At 34.1% G+C, this 16,124-nt stretch overlaps 2 protein-coding genes across 2 annotated transcripts; both read left to right on the plus strand.

Annotated features, from left to right (window-relative positions):
* Window positions 1–780: 780 nt before the first annotated feature.
* Window positions 781–7,576, plus strand: LOC101216332. Its single transcript, XM_004145936.3, has 2 exons — window positions 781–951; window positions 4,633–7,576. The coding sequence occupies exon 2, from the start codon at window positions 4,762–4,764 to the stop codon at window positions 7,039–7,041; it is 2,280 nt and encodes a 759-aa protein (XP_004145984.1). The 5' UTR covers window positions 781–951; window positions 4,633–4,761; the 3' UTR covers window positions 7,042–7,576.
* Window positions 7,577–12,691: 5,115 nt separating this feature from the next.
* PYL1 (abscisic acid receptor PYL8) lies at window positions 12,692–15,686 on the plus strand. The gene is made up of 4 exons (XM_011656321.2): window positions 12,692–12,854; window positions 13,053–13,323; window positions 14,119–14,334; window positions 14,986–15,686. The coding sequence occupies exons 2-4, from the start codon at window positions 13,171–13,173 to the stop codon at window positions 15,202–15,204; spliced, it is 588 nt and encodes a 195-aa protein (XP_011654623.1). The 5' UTR covers window positions 12,692–12,854; window positions 13,053–13,170; the 3' UTR covers window positions 15,205–15,686.
* The last annotated feature ends 438 nt before the right edge of the window (window positions 15,687–16,124 follow it).

Below are 16,124 nucleotides of genomic sequence, written 5' to 3' on the forward strand. Positions count from 1 at the left end.
TCGAGTTAAGAGATAATGACGTAATCCTCTCGTTAGCCGTTTGACATATCAAGTTAAGAGATTTGAGTAAGTACGGTAAGGTCCCACTTTGACTTTACAAAAAAGACCGACATAGTAAGCCAAAAGTAACGTCATACATCACGCCAAAAGTAACGTCATACAGATCATATCTCGAAACAATATCACATTTACACAAACTTTCACCACCAAAATTACTTTCTAAAGTGGATAAGACAATCCAAATTCCAAACCTTCATTTTTTTACCTCAAACACGAAACTAAGTAGGGTTTTCTCTTTTAGATTGAACTAGTGTATATGTATGCTTTTTACATGCACACATGTTAACAACATAATGACATTCATGTTTTAATCTCAAAAGTTAAAAAGTAAAAGTAAAAGTTAAAAAGGAAAAGGCAAAAACAACAAAAGCAAGTATTACACATAGGATTTAGCATTATAATTATATAAAAATGATTCTCTTATTAAATATATATAAAAAAAACAAAGAATAATTTTCTTATTTGATAAATTAAATCTTATTTTACCTTTTCTTCCTCTCACTTTTATATGGAAGAAAATACATTATAAATGATTAACCTTATTTAGCATATTACAAACCATATACTAGAGTTAAAATTTAACTCTAGTTAAGGTTTTTTTTTTGTTCTTCCATAAAAAAAAGTGAACCATGGTTAAATCTTAAAAAAAAAAAAAGAGAGAGAGAGAGAGAGAGGTTAAATATTAACCAAACCCATACTTGCTAATTTTTTGTCTCCCCCAAAATTTCAGTTTTTTTTTTTTTTTTTCTTTTTTTCTTTGGGGCATTTGGAAAATCTCTCAAGCTCTCAGGGGGTTTTGACAAATGGGTCACTGTACATGGTGATGGTCTTCTCAGATTCAAATCACTTCAAATTCGGAGCTCTTCTATTATATTTTCTTTTTCGTATTAGGTAATATTTCATTCTACGATTTTCAAATTTCTAGATTTGAATGAACCTTCGTTTTCTGTATAATCTTGTTACTTCAATTTTTTCGGTTGTTATTCTAGGGTTTCATTTTTCACTACTGGATTGCTTGCTTCAATTCAAATGCTCTTACTCTAATTTGACCGTTAAACTCCACTTCCTAATCCCCCCCAACCTTGTTCTTGGATCAGTTCTTAGCTGCTTCTCGTTCCGATTGTTTGTTTGTTTGTTTTTTTGTTTTAAAAAAGTGTCGCTTACTGTATAGTGGCTGTCGGTACGGAATCGTGATCATGTTGTGTCTGGTTTTTCGATGGAATTCTGAGGTGAATGCGGGTTTAAATTTGTATAATCTATTGTTAATTGAGCATTTATGAGTATTGATGTAATGTGTGATGGGCTCGATGGGTGGTTTTTGTTTGAAGAGTTCAAGCGTTAAAGTTGTTTGAGAATAAGGGGACCCGGAAAATAAGTTCATCTCATACGAATAATTTTATGCGTTTATTCACATGCGCTGGGACTCTGATTTTGGTTGCATGTTTGTGAATTGCAATAGGCAGTTTATTTAAAATTTTAGACATTGAATATGTGAGATAAGAGGAAATGCTCCGAACATCCCAAGACCTTGTAAAAAAAATTTCTGCAATTGTTGTTGTTAAGAAGGAGGTGTGATTTAAAGAAGATTTGGATAGGTTGCCTGAAATGGAAGGTATGAGGATAGGTTGCCTCAAATCTCTTCCTAGTTTCTACAGTGTCTTTGAAGATCCCCTCGTTCCTCTTTGACCACATATCCTATGGATCTAGTTTTTGGTTTTAACACTCTGCCTGCAAATCGTTTGCTCATTTAAGTTTTCAGCTGTGCACGAAAAAATGAGCTATGAGTTCGGTCAAGTTATAAGTCTCTTCCCAGTTTGTACAGTGTCTTTGAAGATCCCTTTGTTCCGCTTTGACCACATATCCCATGGATCTATTCTTTGGTTTTAACACTCTGCCTGCAAATCATTTGCTTATTTAAGTTTTCAGCTGTGGACGGAAAAAATCTTCTTATTAAAACTACGTAAAATAATCTATTCAAGCATTTCAGACTAAAGGGACACTAATAAAAAAAAAATTCTGCAGAGTCTATTTATTAGCTCTACAAAGAAATAGCTGGAGGTTAATAAGAGCGGATTGTCTGTCTTCAGGATAAAATGAGCATGATAAATGACCTAATTTGTTGTCCCTTTTTTCACCAACAAGAGCACAATTTACCTGTTAGGCATCTTTTTCTTCCCACAAGATCGGAGATTCAAAATTCCCATCCCCAAATTTGAGCAAAGTGAATTGAATAATATATTATGGCCATTTGTTGTGTGTAATAGGAAAATAAATTGGATAATATATTGATAACATGATTTTAGTAACACTGATTTTTATTATTCGACAGCTTGAGGATCTCTAATGGTGGTCTCAAGTGCCATACTTGAGCTAAATAATGTCACAGTTTCGGACTGTGCTTTGAAATATGGTGGTTTTTAAAAGAACTACTAAAAATTAATAACTATATTACAATATTACAAGGGAAAATTAGAAACGGTATCCAAGTTACAATTAAACCAGCAACACAACAAAAATAAGTCCTTGAACTTGGTAATCTAATGAATTGTGTGTGGATGTAGTAAGAATATTTTCTTTGGAGATCATGCGAGTATATTATTGAGATTTTCTAATCTTCTTTGTCGTAATAAGCTGAAAAATTTCTTTTTTAGTTCAGTTTTCTCTCAGATGTTAAACAAAGTAGTAATAATTTGTACTTCTCTGTTTTTTAGTAACTCTGTTTTTGCAGCAGGTTACTTTTTAAGTTTTTTAATTACTTAGTTGTTTTTAGCTATTCTTTTTAAAACTCTCAAAGGCTGGTTGAGGTCCTATGTTGTAAGAGGCATTAGCTCTAAGTGAAATAAAAGAGTTTTTTAAGAATTCTCTTAAATTGTGTTCAAGAATTAGTTTTACACTAATTTATGTTCTGGTTTTAGATGGTAGGTGGACAAAACTGGCATTTGATTATTGGCATGTAGGAATCATTGATTTTCTACTTTGGTTGAAATTTAATTAGAGCGTTAGATGGCCTTGGGCTCTTGGTTGTTCACTATTATCTTTTTATTTGGTTTTGCAACACTCATGGAGGATATGTTGTGTGCACTTTTGGAATCGAGCAGTCATTTTGTAGTGAAACTGCAAAGGAAATATTATAGACTATTAGTTATGTGATCTTAAAAAACAAAAAAATTAAGATTTGAAATCGATGATAAAGAATTGAAGGATTCAAAATGCAAACTTATCTTGATGGAGCCATTTAGATGGTGGTGTTGCTCATGCAGATCATCTTATAGATGTGAGTCTTGTGGTTGGATTTCTTGCTGAGTTGGGTGGGGGAGACACCGATTTGGAGGATGGTGAAAACGTTGCATCAGTTTCTTGTTTCTCAGTTTGGGCTTGTTTATTAGGATTTTGTCATAAAGTAAGATGGGGGATGGTGAAGTATTGCGTGTATTTCTGGCTGCAATTTGTTTTCAGGCTCTACTATCTAGTTTCTACTTTCTACTCTTAGGCAGCATGGTTATAAGGGCCAAGAGTTAGTTGATAATAAGGAAAGAGCTGTGTTTATAAATTATAAAATTATACAATTAATTGGTTATAATTTTTTTCTTATGAGAAAAATCAGGACCGACCTCCTTTGGACTTCGTTGAATACATGGATGTAGTTTCATTTCTTTTAAAATTTTAAGTAACATTATATAGTAAAAATTGTAGATGTGCCTAAGGATCTAAACTGTACTACTAATCAATTATCAGGATTTATTTGCATTTATTGAGAAATTTACTGTTGGAGGAGAAATAGTCAGTGTTGGTAAGGGGTTTAAAGTAGAAGATTTTAAAAAAATTTAAATAGTTATAATAATAATAATTATCATTATTTGATATTCATGTGTGTCTAGGCAAGCTTGCATGCACGAATAGTTAAATTAGAACAACTTCTATTGTAGAACTCTAACACTGTACCCTATCCCTTAATAGTTAGATTGGTTGGTTTTATTATTAAATGTAGCCTGGAGTAAAGAAATTAAGTCACTAAATGATGAAGACAAAGATGAATTGGAATTTTCATGACATCTAAGTTGTATTTTTATTCAGTACGTGCATCATGATTAATGTTTGGGGAGAAAAGCCGCTTTCTTTCGTGTGCTAGTGTCTGTGCTATTTGTGGGTGTTATGGACTAGAGGAATGGTAGGGGGTTTAGGGGGGTTGAAAAGGGGAGTGGAGGTTTATGGTCTTTTGTTTGTCTTCATGTTTTTCATTGGACTTTGATTTTGTAGACTTTTTTGTAGTTATCCTATGAACATGATTTTGTATACTTGAGTCCTTTCTTGCAGAGGGACTTCTCCTTTTTGTGGACTTGGCTTTTTGTATGTCCATGTATTATTCCATTGAGAGAGTTGTTCTTATCAAAAAAAAAAAAAAAAAAAATCACGATTAATGTTGATATATACACTAGCGAACAATTGTAATTGATCTATCTAAGTTTCTTTAGCAATTCCCTCTTCTCAACCTAACCTTCCAAAAAAGATCCATTGTACTGCTTACTCTTGCAGGCAGGTATACTTATAACTTTTAATTTGATTTTGTATCAGGTATCTTAACTTATACACCACTTCCTATCGAGAGCAAACGTTTCTTGAGCTGTAGAACCTGATATTATTGGTTGAATTGAAGTTTTTTTAGTTAGGCGTGGTTCTTAAGAGTCAAATTCTTAGGGAGTTATGGAGTGCAACAAAGATGAGGCAGCCAGAGCAAAAGAAATTGCTGAGAGAAAATTTACAGAGAGAAATTATTCTGCTGCAAAGAAGTTTGTTTTGAAGGCTCAAAATTTGTACCCTGGACTTGATGGTCTCTCTCAAATGATGACGACTCTCGAAGTGTATATCTCTGCAGAGAATAAGATAAATGGAGAGACGGATTGGTATGGGATACTCGGTGTGAACCACTTGGCCGATGATGATACTATTAGGAAACAATATAGAAAGCTGGCTCTTGTTCTTCATCCTGATAAAAACAAGTCACTTGGTGCGGAGGGTGCATTTAAATTGGTTTCAGAGGCCTGGAGTTTGTTATCTGATAAGGCAAAGCGATTGGCTTATAATCAGAAGAGGGACCTGAAAGGAGGTCGACAGAAAACTCCTACTCACTCTCATAGTACTTCAGCGCCGGCAAGTGCAAATGGCTTTCAAAATTTTAAGAATGCTGCTCCAAATGCAAGGAACGTTCAAACTAAGGTCCAGGTAGGACCTACTACTCCATTTCAGCCTTCTCTTAGAAAACCAGAGACTTTTTGGACTCTTTGTAATCGATGCAAGACACATTATGAGTACCTTAGAGTCTATCTAAATCACACTCTCCTTTGTCCTAATTGTCATGAAGCTTTTTTAGCTGTAGAGAAGGCTCCACCCCCAAATGTATTCAAGTCACCTAGTTGGTCTTCTCAGCAGCAGCAGCAGCATCAAAATTCTAGACAGCATCCTGTCAGTAGCAATACCTATGGTACTGGAAGAAATGCTAAAAATCCTGATACTGGGCATTCTGTGGGTGTTAATTCAGTTGATAATACAAACTTCCATTGGGGTCCTTCTTCCAGGACAACTGGTACTGGTAGCAACTTTTCGTCAGCTTCCGCACAAGCTGCAAATTTTGTTCAACAAGCAAGTGAGAAAGTGAAGAGAGATCGTGATGAAACACAGGCATCACTTGAAGTGGAGAGGAGTCATTTGACCTCTTCAAAGAAGAAAAGAACTGATGGAATTAACAACTTTGGGGTCCACGTGGCAAATCAAATTGTCAGAGGTGACGGATCAGCTGGTGATGGTTTACCTGAATCAAGGAAGAGTTATTCTGATTCTCAAAAATTTCATAGTTTTTATGGTGCATTTAACAGGAACAATAGCCAGAGAGAGTTGTCAATCTTTGAAATTCGAAACATGCTAATGGACAAGGCTCGAGCTGAAATACGTAAGAAACTTAAAGAATGGAGGTCAATGGCTGAAAAGGCAACTTTAAATAAACAGTCAAAGAAGCAAAAGAGTGTATTGAATGATGGAACTCATGATATAAAAATCAATGGTAAATCTTCTGCAAATGGTAAAGGATGGCATGGGAGGAAGCCTGAGTCAGACTCTTTAGCTGGTAAAAATACAGGCAGTGCGAAGGATCCTATCACAATTAATGTTCCAGATCCTGATTTTCACAATTTTGACTTGGACCGAGCCGAAAGTTCATTTGGGGATGATCAAGTCTGGGCATGTTATGATGATGATGATGGAATGCCTCGTTTCTATGCTCGAATTCACAAGGTGATTTCCAGAAAACCATTCAGAATGCGTATCAGTTGGCTCAATTCGAGAAGCAACACTGAGATTGGCCCGATGGACTGGATAGGTTCAGGGTTCACAAAAACCTGTGGGGATTTTAGAATTGGAAGGCATGAAGTCACAAGATCATTGAACTCTTTCTCGCATAAGGTATGCTGGGCAAAAGGTTTACGAGGTGTGATTCGGATATTTCCTCAGAAGGGTGAAGTTTGGGCTCTTTATAGAAACTGGTCTGTAGATTGGAATAAAGACACTTCAGAAGAAATGGTACACAAGTACGATATGGTAGAAGTGCTTGATGATTTTAATGAAGAACAAGGTGTGTCTGTTGCTCCTCTTGTTAAGGTTATTGGTTTCAGGACAGTGTTCCGTACACACATGGACCCAAAAGAAGTGAGGAAGATCCCTAAAGAAGAGATGTTTCGCTTCTCCCATCAGGTCCCCAATTACTTACTTACGGGAGAAGAAGCTCAAAATGCTCCAAAGGGTTGTCGAGAATTGGATCCAGCAGCAACACCTTTGGAGCTCCTCCAGATTGATGCAGAATCAAATCAGGCAACGACAAAGGAGACTCGGGTAAAAACTGAAGAAGCAATATCTTGTATTAACGAGGAAAATGTAGTTAATGAGGTGGAAGACACTTTGGAAGCTAGGAAGGTAGATAACCCAGGAAGATGAACAAACTATGATGTCTGGTGATGTTGCCTTCCAGAGTAGCTAAGGAAGCTGATATGGCAGATGATGCCAACAAAAGTGAATCAACTAAATGGGGAGATTGCTCGAGGTATACAATAGGTGCATTTTTTGAATTCTGTCTGACCAAAATTGTAGAGAATTTCTTGCTTTTGTTTGGACTGGATCCATAGTTGCTCCAATTGTTTATTGGTTTTGTGGCTTTGTACTTGGGACAGTGGAATCTCTTTAGTCTTATCGAGGAATTCATCGATGATGACCGCCATACTTGGGACAAAAATGAGATCCAGCTTTTCTCTACTTACCTGAAATTTTTGAGGGTCTTGTCATATGTGGCTTCTCAGCACTTAATTGACTAGACCCAGTTCTTAAATGCTTCATTTGAGGCTCACGTTTATACTTTTGGTTCATATTCCTTTCTCTTGTAAGGATCCTTTAAAATATGTTTTTCTCTCTTCCTTATTGAAGTATCTTTTAGACAAACTGCAAAATGAGAGCTCCATCAGTATATTTCAGTCTTTGTTGGTTAATTTCCTTTCCCCTCGCTTGAACGTACCAGAAAATAGGTGATTAGGTACAAGTAAAATCATCAAACAAGAAGTAGATTCGGAACTATTATATGTATGTATTGGATACATTGTAAAGTTACCAAAAAAAAAAAGTTCAAGAAACTTTCATATTGTCGTAGCTACATGTACTGTAACTCTTCAGGATCATAGCTACTAGTATTGCTACGGGAAAAGATCAGCAGTCATATGGCAATATTTAATGATTCATTGCACATACCCATAAAAGTCATTTTATATGCAAATTTGTTGATGCGTCATTGCACATACTATGTGCAATGATACAACCATGAATATACACCATTCATACATGTGATGCATCAAATTTACACACATGTTTCCAGTCTGTGTACATCCAGACGTTGTTGGAAAGTTTAAGTTTTGCAGGTATGTATCAGTTAAAACGGCTTCTTGGTGAACGTACGGAGGGGAAGAGCGAACATCGTAAAGGTTAGCCAACAGCCAACCTTTATAATAAACTATCTTCAGCAAATAGCAGTGGAGGAATTTCATAATGGCTCCATGGCAAAATATCTTAATGGCTGTGACTGCATGTGCTTTACTGCCTATTTTTCTTTATATTAGTTAAATACCAAAAAATTTCTTCTTTGTTGCAAATTATGACACGTAATTAGTCTTTGTTGGGCACTTTACACCAATAATCTCACGGATGAAGATTTGCAGTCTATAAAATTTAGTACTGATCTCACTAGTTTATAACTGATTGGTGCCGCGAATTGGAGAATTGATACTTAATCTTTGTGCGTTTTAGTGATTGTCCAATTAAGTAGAGACTTGAGAATCATAGGATGCATTGAAGATTTTTTTTTGCTCGACATTTTCTATTAGATTGCAGAGACAAATGGCAAATTTAAATCTAATGTTATGGATTTCTTTTGAGCGAATCAGCACTCTTTCTTTGGGTTGTATATCCATGTATTGGCCACTGTGTCAATAGCATTTTATTTGCTTTATTCAATAGTGGTTCGTTTCCATCTGTGCTATTAATTTAATACGTTATTCAGTTTAGATCTTTATGCATTTGTTATACATGGTGGTGCTGTGGGAGCTCTTTCTTTCTCCTAAATAATTGCTTCAAATATGCAATCATTCATTTAGGTTGCTTTATTTCTCCATTTTAATTCCACGAATACCATTTAAATCAGCTGTTTAATATTGTGAGATTTTTTCTTTTCTTTTCTGAATATTTGATTAGAAAAGAACAAAGCTAAATCATTTACTCTTGTATCTTTGGGAATGTTGTTTCTAAATAAATTGCACTTAGATCATTGTTTTTTGCATTCTTGCATGTGTATAATTATAATGCTTCTCTTTTCTTTTTCATATTACTTTTTTTTTTCTTTTCTTTATACTTGTCACAGTGGGAGTTGCTGCACTATCCCTTCTGGAAATTAGAGATTGACAGGTGTCTGACATGAGGAATTTCAAGTACAATAATGAGAGGGTTTGGCTTTTTGTTTCTTTTATTAGTGAAAAATTCTTCATCTTTAACTGGAGAATGATGCTTTTGGTTGTAGAAGAAGAGTGAGGATATATTCAGTCTCACTTTCTGTCTGAGGAACCATTACTCTTCAATTTCTTAGTAACTTTCATATGACCATCCAAAGTAGTTTTTGCCTTTGAATTTCTCATTATTCATTTATCCATAGTCACTTTCATATTTTTGGCAACTTCCATTTTCATTGATAGTTGCACTTACTAAGCTGGGACCTACTTCAAGGCTTGAAAGAGCATCTTGCTTGTGGGAATTTGTAGATGTTAATGTGTATATAATACATATATGTATATATGTACTTGGATATCCATGGGTATGATTAAAGATTGACATTGATATGTTTGATATACAGTGGGAAATGTTAATTAAATGTTTAGAGTAATTTAGCAAATGGAGTACTGATGGATGTGATAATAACAAAGGATCAGTTTTTATTTGGTTAAGTGGTAAGTTTAGTTTTTTTCCTTAGGATTTGAATTATGAATTTGTGGTGGTTGCCAGTTGAATTATGCTCGTTTTGCTTCGACTTTGATAAAGTTAGATGAACAGATTCGTACAAATTATAATTATAAAAGGTAGTTCTTATATTCCAAAGATTTCGAATATTTTTTATGGGTTATTGAACATTTTAGTATTTTATATGTATGGTGAATCTCTCCATGTACCCCAAGTTTTCAAATAAGTATTTAAACTTTTAAATTAGTATTCAATAGATCTTAGTTTTATATTTAAAAGCCTAGATTGTTGACTAGTTCAAACATTTGATGGTGTGTTTTATTAGTGGAATATTTTATATTTAAAAGCCTAATGGATTAATGTATGTATGAAATTTACTAAAATCTAATAGTAATAGTATCACAACCCAACTAAACTATTGCAAATTTTAAAGTAACAAGGTCTAAACTATTATTATTATATATTAGAACCCATAAATTTTTTGTTTAGTACAAAATCTAAAGACTTAATTAATTGTCATTAAATTTTTAAAAAATCATATCTTGACATATAAAGTCTAAATTGTTATATTAAATCAAAGTCTTTGATTGGCTAGTTCTTTTTTGTTGTCCCAATTCTATTCCTTATATGTGTGATCAATGCAATAGAAATCAAGATTTAAAGATATAAGTTATTGGTTTTAATAGGATATGAAGTGAATATAGAGGAAAAAGGTTAAAGTGTTGGCATCCACGTGACGAATGTGTACATTAAAGGTTGATAAAGATGTTTATTTTATAAAAATAATTGTGTAGATTACACTCAGGTTTTCATAAGATTCTTGACCTAATTAAATAGTTTATGTAGTAGGGAATGATTGTGATATTGAAACAACTTTAAACCAAGACTTTGAGGTTACTCACCACACAATATCGGATCATACTTGCACACGAGGCATGTGTGGCACATGGCACATTAGTTTCGACATCAACTTCCCCAAAACTGACGTATCAATTTGGGCTTGACTTAAGCTAACACTCACTCTTGAAACATTGTTATCTTCTTGATCTTATTTCTTATGTTCCCATTTTATGTTGATTCTCCCGTTCAGTTCAGAATCACTTAACATTCGCTTTTCTTTTTTTTTCGCATTCAAGTTAGAGTTTGTTGTTCAACTATTCATTGTAATGGGTCAAGCCTTTGAGAACTTAACTAAGGAGTACGATTTTTCCTTCTAATGTGCCAATGTTTGCAATACCCATTGTGTGATCTATCTCGGTTTTGGAAATTGTTGGACTATCTTCTTTACATTTTTCAATCCACAATAATATCAAAATATTGTTGATCTATCAATTCATTTAGACTTAATCAAATTTGATTCGTTGTACTAACCGACGACTTAAATGAACGATCACTCGTTTTTCTCTTAATACAAAAGTGAGATCCTAAACTTTTATATATCTATGAAACTTCAAATCATTTCCCGATTTGGGTAAGAAATTTAAAACCCCTTCCATGTGTGAGTGTGACTTTAGCTATTAAAGGAAATCAATTAAAGTGTCCAAAAGCTCATAATTCAACCAACTCGTCAAATTTGGAATAAAGACTAACATCACATGTCTACATTTTTTTTCCAAGTAGGATATTTGAAATTTTGACATTATTTTTATCCATAACCACATATTTCAAATTAGTTGAATTATTTTCAAGTTGATCAGTCGTATATCGACATTAGTGTCAGTCAAGTCATGCACAAATAATTAGTAACATCACGATGTTGTTCAATGCAACCATTTGAAAGCTTTTAGTATCTTGTCATTTTGATAGTTTGATACAATGATATCTTCGACTCAACCATTTAAGTAAGAAATTTTAAAAACTAAAAACGAAATGATCACAATAGTTTTCTTTTTATTTTTGTTTCTTCTTAAAGCAAAGCTAGTTTATTAATAATAGTCTATTTATTTTTTCTACCTAAAAATGTTGACCATGATTTAAAAAGGAGTTTTTTCAAAAAAAAAAAAAAAAATTGACAAACTATCTACACTCCATACAAAAAAAACCCTGAAGAAGAGGGAGTTATCAGTCCCGCAAAACAAATTGACATATAAGTTCTAGGATTTTTGCGTACTGAGTTTTTTTTTTTTTTCCTCTCAAATTCTTCACGTAAAATTCTCTTTTAATTAGTTCCCACAAACCAATCTCAACTCAGAGAACAGAGAGGTCTTCGAGTGGTAGTATCCAATTTGAAGTTTTAGTAGATACATAGTTGACAACGGACGTAAGTTTTCATCAAGGCATCTTTATTTTTAATTTTATAAGTATACTTAGCCTTTACACTATAGAAATTTTATCTGTATTTATCAATATAATTGTTATTTTTAAATTCCAAAATAAATCATTTTATGTAAAATCATCGACACAAAGCTCTAATCCATTCAATTGGTATCAAAGCTTGACTAAGATATATAAAGTGTAAATATTTGGTAAAATATTCTAATTTGAAAAATTCTCAATTAATAAATTAAAACTCTATAAATTGTTGTGTGTATAATTATATACACTAAAAGAATCCAAAACTAATAAATATATTTCAAAATCTTGACTAAGATATATGAATTATGAATAAGAACATTAGCCTTTGAAAACTTATTATTTTGGTTCATAAAAGAAAAAAAAATGTTAAAATTCCCAAAGGGACAAAAGTTGACCAAACAAATCAATTTCACAAAGATTAGAAAAAAAAAATTATTAAGAAAAGGATAAAAGTGTTTATTAATTTATTAATGAGAAGGGAGCCATAAATATCTAACTCAAACAAAAAATATCAACTACCGTTAACGGTAGCAAACGGCGACGTTTGAGCAACGGTTTGGAAGACGAATAACCGCCGACAAGAAAAACGTAATTGTTTTCTTATTTTTTATTATTTTTTATTTATTTTTTCAGTTAAAAAAATAAAATTCAACTTTCTATTTTTACCCAACGGTTAAAGATAACGACGAGAAAAGTCGGTAATAAAAAGGTAAGGGTATAAGGCGTAATTAGAGGAGAAAAGTAGGGGTAGTTTGGAGATGGGGAATTTAGTTGTGTCATTAACAAGAGATTATTAATATATTAATGTTAATAATATAGGGAAAAAAGGGAGTGTTAATTTAATTAATTAATTAATTAAGAGGGAAATTTTATATGAAGCGGTAAAGAGGAGGAGGAGAAGGAGACGAAGAAGGAAGAGACGAAGAAGGTTTGAGGCAAAGTTTGATCGGTCGTCTATTATGGTGGTGAGTCTCCGGTGGCCGTTTTTTGAGTGAAAACCAAATCTCGATTGTGTTTCTGACGGAGATTTTGTGTTTATCGAGTCTTTATGCCGGCGATTGGATCTTCCGGTTGCCGGCGATTGAGCGAGGACTTGGATTGTGTAGATTGATGTGATGATTTGACCTCAGTTTTTTTTTTTTTTTTGTTTTTTGGTTATACAGAGAGAGTCAGAGAGTTGAATTTTTCGGTTTCGTTTCGTTTTGTTTAAGTAACGAGGAGGGAGGAAGGAGGAAAAGTGGTTTGGTCTTGTTGTGTGGAGGAGGAGAATCAGAAGCGAAAATGAATGGAAACAGCACTGGGAATGGGAATGGGAATGTAGGAGGATTGAGTAACGCGGAGTGGGAGCTTATTAGGAGGTACCATAGGAACGAGCCTGCTGAGAATCAGTGCACCTCTCGGCTAGTTAAACGCATTAAAGCTCCTGTTCCTCTTGTAAATCTTCTTCACTCTCTATCTCTGTTCATTTTAAATTTCTGTTGCTAAAGATGCATTTCTTCAATTCTTTTGGTTTTTTGTGCGTTATTTATCGTTTTTAAATCTTGGTTTACTTCTCAACACTAATTGTCTAAGAGATTTCCATATTTGGAGGATCTAACCGATCGGTTTGGCGTCAGTTGGTGCTGTGTATGTATCATGATAATTTATATTTTATTTTATTGGCTTAATTGTTTCTGTTGGTTTTTACATCCTTCTTGTGTTTATATGGGAATCTGAATGTCCATGCATTATAACTTAATTGTCGACACGGTTCCTTCCTTACCTTTTTTGGGCAAAGGAGACATTATCTTCTGGGGATGATTTAAGAAACAGCATTTGGAGAACTCGGAAGCAGAGTATAATAGCAATTCTAAATGAGTCAGCTGCTAACAAGAGGTTCTTTTCATGAATTTTGGAGTTTGGTTTCTGCAGGTAGTTTTTGCAAAAGAAAGTGGAAGGTATAGTATTACTCAACTTCAAGTAAAAAGTGTGTATTCATTGCATCACTAGGAACTAGTGAACTGCGGTTGCTTTATGTTTTCATTTGTTCTATGGCTGAGATCATATGGAAAGTTTTTGGAGTTATTCAATCTTGGAAAGTGAACTATTATAGAAGGTCTTTTGATCCTATTCGAACAACAAAGGTGCAAGTTCGTAATAAGAATTATGGGGATAGTGGTATATTGTTATAATTTGGGTTATTGAATTATTTCCTTCATTCTGTACTGAATTGGAATATTTCATCTCCAGGTATGGTCTCTGGTAAGGAGGTTTGATCAACCACAAAGATACAAACCTTTTGTTAGCAGATGTGTTTTGAAGGGAAACCTTGAAATCGGGACTCTCAGAGAAGTTGATGTGAAATCAGGGCTTCCTGCCACTACGAGTACAGAGAGATTGGAACTCCTTGATGATGATAACCACATCCTTAGCATGAGAATTGTTGGTGGAGATCATAGACTAAAGGTACGGGGTATTTTATCTGTACTATTTTGTTTGAGAACTTCATGGCCCTTCCTGATATTGGCTGAACGTATGCAATTTTTTTTCCTTCTAAGGTGAAAATAATTGTCCTGTGCGTTCTCAAAGAAAGTAGGCATGAGAACGTTTTGTATTAATTCATAATTTTCTGAGATTTTTATGCTGATATTCATCCTTGAAAGTTTGAAACCTAAATTGATCCAAAGTCTCATACTCGCTCAAGAAAAGGAGCCATGGAGAACATTTCTGTTTGAAAATACTTAAACTCCTGATTATGATCATTTTATGGAATTTTTGCTATGATTTTGTTTCAATATGAGCTTTTGGTAGTCTTTTGTGCCCACAGATAAACAACTCAAGTTGACTTGAATTTTTATCATCCACGTTGCTGTCTGACTAAAGGATTTAACATGAATCAACACATTATCACGACACTAACTTTGAGAATAATGAATTAAACTGGAAATTCTGTTTTGTTTCTACGACAATATTTTAATGGGACTGTAATAGATATTAAAGATGTAGGGTTCTCACTTTCTCGTTTGGGGATACCTAGTTAGATGCTTCATTTCGCTCTCTCCATTTTTTAATGTCTAAATCAGCAGTAAATCTAAATTATCGGCAAATTTCTTTCAGAATTACTCTTCAATCATCTCCCTGCATCCAGAAATCATTGATGGACGACCAGGAACTTTGGTAATTGAATCATTTGTGGTAGATGTGCCTGAAGGAAACACGAAGGATGAGACTTGCTACTTTGTGGAAGCCTTGATTAAATGCAATCTCAAGTCACTTGCTGATGTTTCAGAGCGGCTTGCAGTGCAAGATCGCACTGAGCCCCTTGATAGGATCTAAAAATTGGGATTGGTAATGTGTGATGTATGCAAGGGCATGCCATGAATGAAGCCTCCAAGGCTCTCATATCTTTGGAGGCTTTGGAGATGGACAGGCAGGAGGGTATATTATACACAAATTAGCATCATCTTTAATCGGTTGATATTGTCTTCCTTTTTATTGAAGTGCAGCAAGTCATATCTAGTAACTGGAAGCAGAAAGGTCTTGTAAGATTTGAGAAACTCTTAAGAATTTAGTTACTTAGAGAGAGTGGGAGAGAGACAGAGAGAGGGATGTCCAAATTCCTTCATCTAATTTACAGGGTTTTGTCCATGGTGGTGTATGCTTATTGATGTATATATCTGTGATAACAATGAATGGTTTCTGTATATTGGCGTCCTCTCTGTTTCAGTTTTTACAAACTACAGTTACTCAATGTCTGATAAGATGCTATCATTACTTGGGTAAAATGTAATGCTATTTCTTGGTGGCGTTGTGTTAGAGGTTTCTCTGCCGTCTTCATCTGATTGTTTGACATCAAAAAGCTCCATCTGAGCTGACATACATGCATTACTGTCTCTTCTTATTGCCCATTTATCTGCCAATGTCGCTATCTTCATAATGTCAGCTTGTTGCATTTCTATGTTGTATTGTACACACTGATATTCGATTAAGGTGAACGTCAGTGTCAGAAACTCATGCATACATATAAATGTTGATGGCAATGATAATATCTGAGGTTTTAACTGTTAGAAGTGCTAACGGAAATAAATTAGAAATTATGCAAACTAAGATGGAATTATTTATCTGGTGAGAATGGACAAATGTGCTGCGGTCTCGATTCATGCAAGATATCAGGCTGATGGATTGGACTGTTCGTGTCTTAGTAGATACTTGTGTAGGTCCAAGGTGCATCATCAAATGACCTCTCTCTCTCTCTC

This window comes from Cucumis sativus, chromosome 5 (genome assembly GCF_000004075.3).
Source record: "Cucumis sativus cultivar 9930 chromosome 5, Cucumber_9930_V3, whole genome shotgun sequence".
Taxonomy (NCBI): Eukaryota; Viridiplantae; Streptophyta; class Magnoliopsida; order Cucurbitales; family Cucurbitaceae; genus Cucumis; species Cucumis sativus.